This window comes from Macaca nemestrina, chromosome 10 (assembly GCF_043159975.1).
Source record: "Macaca nemestrina isolate mMacNem1 chromosome 10, mMacNem.hap1, whole genome shotgun sequence".
NCBI classification, from domain to species: Eukaryota; Metazoa; Chordata; class Mammalia; order Primates; family Cercopithecidae; genus Macaca; species Macaca nemestrina.
In genome coordinates this window covers 110,746,431-110,758,460 of record NC_092134.1, presented here as the reverse complement: position 1 = coordinate 110,758,460, position 12,030 = coordinate 110,746,431, and the positions used below count along the sequence as shown (strand labels likewise).

At 40.9% G+C, this 12,030-nt stretch overlaps 1 protein-coding gene across 6 annotated transcripts in view; it reads right to left on the bottom strand.

Moving 5' to 3' along the window:
• Positions 1–12,030, bottom strand: part of LOC105484268 (DENN domain containing 5B) — a 205,276-nt gene that overhangs the window by 48,230 nt on the left and 145,016 nt on the right. For all 6 annotated transcript variants that reach the window (XM_011745743.3, XM_011745744.3, XM_071071922.1 and 3 more), the window contains one exon: positions 2,964–3,057. In XM_011745743.3, coding sequence (XP_011744045.1) covers positions 2,964–3,057 — 94 coding nt within the window. The remainder of the gene's footprint in view (positions 1–2,963; positions 3,058–12,030) is intronic.

The following is a 12,030-nucleotide window of genomic DNA, read 5'->3' as shown; positions in this document are numbered from 1 at the left end:
TCAGGGTTTCACCATGTTGGCCAAGCTGGTCTCGAACTCCTGTCCTCAAGTGATCCGCCCACCTCATCCTCCCAAAGTGCTGGGATTAAAAGTGTAAGTCACTGCGCCTGTCCCCTGAATACTTTTTAAAGTCAATTATTGGATTAAAAATTAACCACTGTCAGCTGGTTGAGGTTGCTCATGCCTATAATCCCAGCACTTTGGGAGGCCGAGGTGGGAGGATCACGAGGCCAAGAGATAGAGACCACCCTGGCCAACATGGTGAAACCCCGTCTCTACTAAAAATACAAAAAAAAAAAAAAATTAGCTGGGCGTAGTGGTGCATGCCTGTAGTCCTAGCTACCTGGGAGGCCTAGGCAGGACGATGGGGAGGTGGAGGTTACAGTGAGCCGAGATCATGCCACTGCACTCCAGCCTGGTGACAGAGGGAGACTCTGTCTCAAAAACAAACAAAAAATTAAGCACTGTTTAAAGTTTATGTCCTGTTTTACATAAATGAAAACAAGCTAGATTGTGCCTGTCCTATGAGTGACCAACTTACTGAGCCCCCAGTACATATGGGGCAGGTACAGTTATTAGCCAACAGTGGATTCCATAGGGCCATGTGCAAAGTCTCCTTCTGGGCATCTCTGCTGGAGACACAGAACTAGCAACATTCCATGGACATGCACAGAAAGGATACAGGGGGCGGCAAAAGGCCTCTCTTCACAGCAAGAAGGGAGGCTGCCTCTGCAAGTTGCAAAAACAGAGCAACTGCCTTTAAAATAAACAAGTGATGATAAAAATATCATCTGAAGGAAAAAACATATTTCAAGATGAAAAATACAGAACAGAGAGACACTTTTCACAAGAAATGCTTTTATAATACAGTCTAGAAGTAACCCCAGATTCTTCTGAGATTACTATTGCGTTCTTCTTTATTTCTGCTTAAGAACAAATGAAACAAACCACTAGGAACTACCTATGAAAATATATCCTGTTATTCAATAAAAAACACTGAACGAACTGCTCTTTAATACAGGCTCTCCCAGAATTTTGTAATAAACACCCTAGCCCTTTACCTGGTGTTCAACTTGTGAAGAGAAGACCATTGTACAATAGATTTAAGCTAGTATGACATAATGGGCAGAAAATATAAGCAAGATTTCTAAGTGACTTGTTGCCTCAAGTGAACAGCAGTTAGTGAAAGCCGGCATGCAGGGTAAATGGAAAGAATATTGGCCTAGAAGTCAGGAGTCCTGGGCTATAGGCCCAGCTCTGTCTTTGTGTGCTTTTAACTCTGGGCAAATCTCTTGGACTTCAATTTAATCATGTCAAATTGGACAAGATGACCTTAAAGATTCCTCTTGGCACTGAGATTCTATGTTGATGACTGAACTTTCTGACCACATAAAATACAGACTAGGAAGGGGAAATTAAAATTCTGTGGAGATAAAACCTGGCAAAAGAAAGGCTATTTGAAATTGAATCACATCTGTACTTCTGGAAAACGCTTAAATAAAGGGGAGTTTGTATATTTAATACATTTCCCCCTTTGAAGTAAGGCAATCTGCTATCTAGCACAAAAAAAATCCCACTGATTAGAGACCTGAATGATTAGTTTTACATGTCAGCAGCATAGAATTACTCATATCAGCACACACAAAAACAGAGAGGGAGTAAACATAACAAGAAACAGAGAGCAAAATGGGGAGTGTGAGTTCACATCGCAAGGTCATGTGAGGCATTCTAGAGCTATGTGCACTCACACATGTGTAACATTCAAGTAACACCAAAGACAAGATTGAGGGAACATCTGGTAAAGCACTTTCAAGCAAAGAACATACCAGGCAGCACTCAGAGAAGGATTTTTTAGGAAGTCGTGCAGGAGGAGGTGGACCCTGATCCCACTCCCAGAATGCCATGGAGTTCTGACAGACCAAAAGTTCCCCGGAAGGCTAAGAGGATGGAGAAGTGCCAATGACAGAAAAGCAAAAAAGAAAAGGATAGGGAGAAAGAGACAAGCAGAACAAGCATGCATATGATAAAATCACAGCAAAAGAGAGGGAAGGGAAGAAAATACAGTAGCCAAAAAAAAAAAAAAAAAAAAAAAGGCACTACACAGGTGATGTTTCAGTTCTTAATAAAATGTTTAAAATCATACATGTACGAACACAACAAAAACAAAAGATGTTTGGGGTTATGTTTTCTGCTTTATTTTTACAAATTTGATTCTAGAAAACAGTTAACAGGTCTTCTGACTGGATTTCTCTTTTGATCATAAGAAACAAAACAATCAGGCTGGGCATGGTAGCTCATACCCGTAATCCCAATACTTTGGGAGGCTGAGGCAGGAGCACTGCTTGAGCCTGGGCAACACAGCAAGGCACTATATATATGTATACTGGCATATACATATAGTGGCAGATTTCACACAGAAAAAAATCAAAACTTACTTGTAATTATTCAAATGGATAATTATGGTCTTATTTTCAAACAGTACAAATAAAGTGTAAGGATCTTAATTTAAAAATAGTTTTCAAACACTTTCAAAAATATAAAGTAGATTTAAAGATTCAAGAAAAAAAAATGGTGCCAGCAAGCCAAGAACAAAGCATAGGCAAGTACATCACACTACTTATTACAATTATGCTTGAAATTTAGAAATGTCTAGGCTTCTCATGTAGACAATTTTTCTCCCAATATGAGACATAGTAACTGAAAATTTATCCTAAACTTGATCTTTACTTGATGTAATACACAGAAAGTCTTGTTTTAGAGCCTTATTATAGATGTCTTAAAATTACAAAAATGGAAAAAAGGGTGTTTTCTGCTATATGCCCATACAAAAGGATTAATATTTTAAACTAAACAGTTCTTTTTTTTAAAGAACATTAAGAATCTACACAATGACATCTGCTAGAAGGAATAAGCCTAGTTCATGGCACTTGCTGTGAGGCACCCCAGGAAAGTAGATCACATACCTCCCTCAAGTCGTTGTCCAGCCCAACATGATCAGAATGCTGGCGAAGGCGTTCTTTCCTGCGCTGTGCAGTGGCACTCCGACTTACCCAGCGACTGAAACAACCAAATTATTTAAAAACGTGTTCCTTATATTTAAAATAGAATTAACCATTCAATACAAAAGACTGACACACACATTTTTAAATCAATTATTTAAAAAATACATAGCAGCTTTGTTAAAATATAATTAAAATACCATACTATGCACCCATTTAAAACACACAACCAAACAGTTTTTAGTATCTTTCCAGATACATGCTGTCATCATCACAATCAGAACTTTTAAAAACTGAGGTCAAAAAGGCACAGAATCAAAACACTTTAGATACTTACATACATAACAATAAGTCAAATATTAACTGAGTTAGTCCTTGATTATATTAAGACATATAATAGTAATGCCTTGACTTGTTCAAAGTATTACGAATATTTTTTAATACAAAGGAGAATATTCTCAAAACCCATAATTTAGAATTACTTAATTCTAGTGTCCTAAAAGAACAATAGAAATGTATGACACTTCCAACATTTTAAGGAAAGATTTCTATCAAACTTGGCTGGGTGCAAAGGCTTACACCTGTAATCCTAGCACTTTGGCCTGATTACTTGAGGCCAGGAGTTCGAGACCAGCCTAGGCAACATAGTGAGACTCTGTCTCTACAAAACATTTAAAAAGGCTGAAGTGGGAGAATAATTTGGGCCCAGGAGTTTGGGGATGCAGTGAGCCATGACTGCACTCCTGCATACCAGCCTGGATGACAGTGATATCCCGTCTCAAGAAAAATAAAAAGATTCAAACTCAGAAGAGTACTCATCTGTATAGTCTTATGGTTGCGCTCAAAGACCCCTGTGATTCCTTTTTGCTCTAAAATTTCATGATTGTGTTTCTGAAGTGATAGCTTGTGTTTATCAGTTGTTTTAGAAAATATTTATAATATAAACTCAGTATCAAAATACGCAGGACAAATGAGTTTAAAATAAAACCTGAGCTCTTTTCCATGGCCTATAAAACTCTAAATATAAACAGACCTCTGCTTCATTCCCTCTGATCTTATATCACTTCTCCCCTAATTACTATGTTCTAGTATAGTAACCTCCATTCTGTTTCTAAACGATTAATAAAATCATTGCTAGTTCTATAATAATTTTCTCCGCTACTGAACTGCTGGTATTGAAACTGCCTTTCAGATGAGATCAGGTGCGTTCAAGGTGGTATGGCCAAAGATGTAAGAGTTGCCTTCCAGCTCAAATACCTTTGTTTTTAGTTAATAATGATTCAACTCACGTGCCCTAGACCCAGACCTGCCCTAGATGATATGAGGGGCTTAAAAATATATGTTTCCCTTATTCAAAGGTCCTTTTGTGGCCAGCCTAGCTACCTACAGACTCCAGCTTAGTGTATATGACTCAACCACCCAGCGATTATCCCTAATCACTCCTTTCTCTCTACCATCTTCATTCAGCCAAGAATTTAGAACCTGGCTCAGTTTTCTTCCCTGCTACGGGAAGTACAAAGACTATATAGATAACTGTCTTAAAATTCTGGGGTTGTCTAATATGCAACTTTACCTCCACTGCGCTTTAGACGCAACCAGGACATCACACTAAATCAAATGGTCATCCAGAACTCCTCTACCTGAGAAATCCCAAACTCCACCATCTTAGCCACTGACCCCCATCTCCCATTACATTAGCTCTTCCATGCCTTGACTCTCACTTAAGACCCCTTGTGCTTTCTCTTCTTTCTGTTATGAGCCTAAATTCTGTGGAAAGCCACCTAAACTACTCCCATTCTAGCACTCTCTCCTCTGTAATAATTCTCTACTTCCCTCCTTACCTGCCCACTAGAGCCCCAAACCCTGGATGAAGACTATCCCCTCATTTCCCTATTCCTGTACCCACACAGACTAGTTCCCAATTTCCCTCACAACTACCTATGAATCACTTCACCTGTCTTTTATCAACTCTTCCCCATTCTCCTCAAAGACTACTGCAAACTCTTTACCCTCAGGTACCCTCGCTTCTTTCTTCCTGCCTTCCACGTAAGACAATGCATGCACATAAACATCCTCATCTTTCTTCTGATCTCAAAGTATAAAATATATTAGCCACGGCTCAAAATTGTGTCTTCCACCTGCATCCTTGACCAATTCTCGTCTTTTCAACCCGCTCCATTAGTCACCTCCTCTGCTGTATCACCACTCTTTCTCTCAGTGGAATCTCTTCAGCTGACAAGCATGTTGGTCTTCCTCGTGGCCCTCTGTAGTCATGTTAACATCTGTTTCTTCACACCTCTCATGTAAAAATTCTTAAAATATTTATACGTAAGACTTCTACTTATTTACATTTGGATCTTCAGTTCATTTCAAACTAGCTCCTTCCCTTGAAAACACTTTTTAAAGTTTTTTTGTCTGTTTGTTTGTTTGAGATAGAGTCTTGTTCTGTCACCCAGGCTGGAGTGCAGTGGTGCAACCTCAGCTCACTGCAACCTCCGCGTCCTGGGTTCAAGTGATTCTCCTGCCTCAGCCTCCCGAATAGCTGGGATCAAGGGGGCACGCCACTACACCCAGCTAATTTTTGTATTTTTAGTAGAGATGGGGTTTCACACCATGTTGGCCAGGCTGATCTCGAACCCCTGACCTTCATGTGATCCGCCCACCTCGGCCTCCCAAGTAGCTAGGATCACAGGTGCAAGCCACTAATGCTCAGCTAATTTTTGTATTTTTTGTAGAGACAGGGTTTTACCATGTTGCCTAGATCAGTCTTGAACTCCTGAGCTCAGGGCGATCTGCCTGTCTCAGCCTCCCAAAGTGCTGGGATTACAGGCGTGTCTGTTCCCAGTTGCTTAACCCCGCCCCCCCACTGCCTTTTGTTTTTTTGGGATGGAGTCTCAGGCTGTCACCCAAGCTGGAGGGCAGTGGCATGATCTCAGCTCACTAAAACCTCTGCCTCCCGGGTTCAAGTGATTCTCCTGTCTCAGCCTCCCAAGTAGCTGGCTACAGGTGTGTGCCACCACACCCGGCTAATTTTAGTATTTTTTAGTAGAGACAGGGTTTCATTATGTTGGCCAGTCTGGTCTTGAACACCTGACCTCAGGTGATCTGCCCACCTCAGCCTCCCAAAGCGCTGGGATTACAGGCATGAGCCACCGTGCCCAGTCCTAAAAATCCTCTTGATGAAGCCACTGAAATCCCTAACTGCCAAGTCCAATGGCTATTATTTGATCCTTAGCTTACTCAAACCCTCTTCTACATTTAGTACTGCTGATCACTCTTTCTACTTTAAAGCTCCTGCAATTTTTTCTTTTTTTTGGAGACAGAGTTTTGCTCTTGTCACTCAGGCTGGAGTGCAATGCCGCAATCTTGGCTCACGGCAACCTCCACCTCCCGGGTTCAAGCAATTCTCCTGCCTCAGCCTTCCAAGTAGCTGGGATTACAGGCATGTGCCAACATGCCCACCTAATTTTTGTATTTTTAGTGGAGACGGGGTTTCACCATGTTGGCTAGGCTGGTCTGGAACTCCTGAGCTCAGGTACGTGATCTGCCTGCCTCCGCCTCCCAAAGTGCTGGGATTACAGGCGTAAGCCACCGCACCCGGCCCACCTCCTGCAATTTTCAACCTCAGTGTTTCCAATGAAATAAGCTCTCTCACCTCTGAGACTTTGTCCATGAAGTTTCCTCCCAACTTTCATTCATCTTTCAGATAGATTAGAGGCCACTGCTTCCAGAAAATGTTCTATGACTCTTCCAAATCTAAGTTAGCTACCCATCCTGTACACCTCAATTATAGTATCTATCACAGAGTATTATAGTTACTTATCTCCATTTTCTATAAAATCTCCTCTAGAAGGGCCAGTATCTTGTCTCTCAGCTATCTTACTAGCAAAGTCTACTATATCACCTGCCCCTTCTCTCTTTTTTTTTTTGAGACTCAGTCTTGCTCTGCCTTCCAGGCTGGAGTGCAGTGGCATGATCTCAGCTCACTGCAAGTTGCAAGCTCCGCCTCCCGGATTCACGCCATTCTCCTGCCTCAGCCTCCCGAGTAGCTGGGACTACAGGTGCCCGCCACCATGCCTGGCTAATTTTTTGTATTTTTTAGTAGAGACGGGGTTTCACCTTGTTAGCCAGGATGGTCTTGATCTCCTGACCTCATGATCCACTCGCCTCGGCCTCCCAAAGTGCTGGGATTACAGGTGTGAACCACCATGCCTGACCATCACCTGCCTCTTCTATAAATACAATTAAGTAAACAGAGATGCAATCTAACATGTAGGTTTACAGATGTTCATCACAGCATGTATATATGTAATAACAAACTGTATTTCCTTTATTCCAAGACTCACATTTGGGCTTTTAAATGTTCCTGAAATTAGGATGCATCTTTCAGTCCATATGCACGTTTAATATATAATTTTTCCTAAAAGCCTTTGAGTTAATTGCAGATCTTACAAGAGTAGAATCAATATACTCAAAACAACCGAAATGTTCAACAGTAGAGGGTAGTATACAATGAAATCTCATGCAGTCATTAACAAATTCAAATTTCTAATAAATATGAGAATCCTCATGATACAGTAATAAAAAAAGTGTAACATTCTATAAACATTTTAATTTCATTTCAAAAACAAGATGTGGGCCAGGTGCAGTGGCTCACACCTGTAATCCCATCACTTTGGGAGGCCAAGGCCGAGACAGGACAATCACGAGGTTAGGAGATTGAGACATCCTGGCTAACAGGGTGAAACCCCATCTCTCCTAAAAATACAAAAAACTAGCCAGGTGTGGTGGCGGGCACCTGTAGTCCCAGCTACTCAGAAGGCTGAGGCAGGAGAATGGCGTGAACCTGGGAGGCGGAGCTTGCAATGAGCCGAGATCGTGCCACTGTACTCCAGCCTGGGTGACAGAGCGAGACTCTGTCTCAAAAAAAAAAAAAAAAAAACCCCAAACACAAGATGTGTCCACTCCTGTTCTCCTGCTCCCTCATCTTTGCTATGTAAGAGCATAATATCACATTTTAACATTCCATGGTGATGGGATTCTGAGTGGTTAAAAATTAACCCCATCACTTTCTAATCCAGATTTTTTTTTTTTTTTTTTTTTTTTTTTGAGATGGAGTCTCACTGTCACCCAGGCTGGAGTGCAGTGGCTTGGTCTCAGCTCACTGCAACTTCTGCCGCCCGAGTTGAAGTGATTCTCCTGCCTCAGCCTCCCGAGTAGCTGGAATTAGAAGCTTCAGCCACCGTGCCCTGCTAATTTTTGTATTTTTAGTAGAGATGGGGATCCACCATCTTGGCCAGGCTGGCCTTGAACTCCTGACCTCATTATCCACCCGCCTTGGCCTCCCAAACTGCTGGGATTACAGGCATGAGCCACCGCGCCTGGCCAATACTCCATATTTTTAAAGAGCAAACATTATATCAATCTATTTAAAAAATTTTTCTCAGCTCTTACCTATCATCCCCATGACCTGTACTCATTACACTATCCTAGGAATACTTACTTTTTTTTTTTTTTTTTTTAGGCAAAGTATCACTCTGTCGCCCAGGCTGGAGTGCAGTGGCACGATTTTGGCTCACTGTAACCTCCACCTCCTGAGTTCAAGCGATTCTCATGACTCAGGCTCCCAAGTAGCTGGGATTACAGGTATGCACCACCACGCCAAATTAATTTTTGTCTCTTTAGTAGAGGCGGGGTTTCACCATGTTGGCCAGGCTGATCTTAAACTCCTGGCCTAAAATGATCCACCATCCTGAGCCTCCCAAAGTGCTGGGGTTATGGTGTGAGCTACCATGTCTAGTTGAATACTTACTCTGGAGTGTATCTTAGACAGCACAGAGCTAGATATAATTTAAAAAATTATCACTTTTGCCACTCAGAAAAAGTCATGTTACATTACTGAAAACAATTTATTATTTTTATTATAAAGAATCCAGTGTGGGAAAAGCTTAAATGAGAATAATGCTTCTTTTGCTGCTTTAAAACTAATTTACAGCTGGGCATGGTGGCTCATCTAATCCGAGCACTTTGGGACGCTGTGGCAGGAGGATCACTGAGCCCAGGAGTTCAAGACTAGCCTGGGTAACACAGGGAGACCCTGTCTCTATAAAACACAAAAAGTTAGCTGGGCATGGTGGCATGTGCCTGTGGTCCCAGCTACTTGGGAGGCTGGGGCAGGAGGATCACTTGTACCCAAGAGGTTGAGGCTGCAGTGAGCCATGATCATGCCACTGCACTCCAGCCCGGGCAACATAATGAGACCCTGTCTCTAAAAAAAGAAAAAAAAAAATTACATATGCCTTTGGTATCAAGCTTGTGAATAATCTTATTTCAGTCAGTTATTTAGGGGAACACTGGATAATCATTGTTACAATGGTATCAAGGAAGGTAGCCCCTCTCAAAATAGTTTCTTAAGAAGAGGAATAGGTTTATGGTTTATATCAGGGAAAAATGTGCAAAGATCTAGTTACAGATCTTTGAAGTGGAATCCTTGGAAATATCTCCAAAGCAAAAGATCAATGTAAAACTGTAAAAAGGATACAAAAAGAATCGGGGGTGAATGAAAATTATGATCCATAAAAAAACACATTAAGATTCTGAAACAGAATACAAATACAACCTGAAGATCTTTAAGGGGAAAGAATAGAATATAAATAACAAAATGTACAAACACCTGGGTGTAGATATTTGATATGGAGGGCTTGAAAATAGCCCTGTAGCAAAAAATGTCAGTATAACACAAGTTTGCTCAGGAATTTTAAAAATTAGGGTTAATGGGCAAGATAGTCCAAATAAATAGTAAAAATATGAAACAATATAAATACTAACTAATGGACTTATATAACAAACGAAAGTAAGGCGCAAAAATATAAATGGCATAAAACTGTGCCCTTGGCAGGCAGAAAAGGATAAAGATTAACTTAAATATAACCAGCTCTTACTATATGCTCTGTGGGACAAAATGGCCTACTTAATTTTATTTTCAAAACAGGGAAATGAGCACTGCTTAAAAAAATTGCTATGAAGTCCACACATTCCTGGTCTTGTTAAGTAAGTAATTTATTCTTTGCATTAAACTTTATTTACTGAGCATAATTTTACCAATGATAATCACAACTGCTGAAATACTAAAGACTGCTTATTTGGTTCTGTCTTGTAAACAGCATATGAAGTTCTCTCTAACAGTTGATCCACCATATATACAGGCATGGTTATAAATCCATTTACCCCACAATTGGAACACTGTGGCAGGAGGATCACTGAGCCCAGGAGTTCAAGACTAGCCTGGGTAACATAGGGAGACCCTGTCTCTATAAAACACAAAAAGTTAGCTGGGCATGGTGGCATGTGCCTGTGGTCCCAGCTACTTGGGAGGCTGGGGCAGGAGGATCTTTTCTCTGGACTATATCTACCTGAAATGTAATGACTGAGGCTTAGTGTGGAAATGGGAAACCGTAAGATTATATATAAGGCAAAAGCAAGAAAACAAGGCTATAAGATTTCAAAATTAAACTCCTCCTTCCTAAGCACTCCCTATTTTTCTTTCCCACTTTGTTTTTCTTCATACCTCTTACCATCTGACACGTTATTTGACATATTAAGTTCCTTTTTCTGTTTATTTGCACTTGAAAGCAGAGATTTTTGTTGTTTTGTTCATTAATAAACTCCTAGTAACTAGGACAGCCCTCACATACAGTAGGAGTTCCATAAATATTTGCCAAATGAATAAATGAACAATCTAATGCCATCAAAAGAGCCAGGCGCAGTGGCTCACGCCTGTAATCCCAGCACTTTGGGAGGCTGAGGCGGGAGGATCACCTGAGGTCAAGATTTCAAAACCAGTCTAACCAACATGGTAAAACCCTATCTCTACTAAAAAAAAAAAAAAAAAATTATCCTGGCATAGTGGCGCATGTCTGTAATCCCAGCTACTTGGGGAGGCTGAGGCAGGAGAATCACTTGAACCAGGGAGGTGGAGGTTGTGGTAAGCCGAGATCATGCCATTGCACTCTAGCCTGGGCAACAGAGCGAGACTCCGTACAAAACAAAAAGAAAACAAAAACTGTTAAATTAATAGTCTAACCAGATCAAAGTGATTTGAACAATTAGAATACTTCACAAATAAAAGAAAAAATAAATAAACTGATGGCTAATCTGCCTTATGGAAAATTCTCCTAGTTATCATCCACTTCTGAAAAATAGAACATTGTATCTAATATCATTATCTGTAAAGTTTGAACCCTAACAACCATCAATATCTATTAGCGCATTTCTTTTCTTTTATTTATTTATTTTTTAAAATAAAGATGAAACCTCACTATGTTGCCTATGCTGGAGGTTATTCACAGACACAATCATTGCACACTGTGGCTTCTAGCTCCTGGCCTCAAGAAATACTTCCTCCTCAGCCTCCTAGTAGGTAGTACTGGGGAGTGCCACCACGCCTCACTTCTTAGCACAGTTTTTAAGTTCAGTGTGTATAAAAGCAGGGCCAGCCCTTCACTGGAGGGTGAAACCCTGCAAACTAAGGTAAGTACAATAAAAAGTTCAGTCATTAGTTATTTGCTTCTGTCTTGTAAGTAGCATGTTAAATCCTCTTGAACAATTTTCCTCCCCAAGACTTTAGTATAAACATTTGCATTTTCTACAAGAGGAGAAAATTTCATTCTGAATATATAACTTTTCCATATTTCTAGTGAACCATCCTCTAATACTGTCTTCATTAAAGTTGAGACAGCCTTTTAAATGAAAGGTCAATCAAATGAAGGGTTTTTTGTTTTTGTTTTTTTGAAAGAGGGTCTTTGCAAGGTCGACCAGGCTGGAGTGCAGTGATGCCATCACATCACAGCTCACTGCAGCCTAGACCTCTCAGGTTCAAGTGATCCTCCCACCTGAGCCTCACCAGTAGCTGGGACTATAGTCGCATGCCAGCATGCCTGACTGCCTCCCAGGCTCAAGCGATTCTCATGCCTCAGCCTCCCAAGTAGCTGGCATTATAGCCTCCCAAGTAGCTGGGTATGCACCACCACAC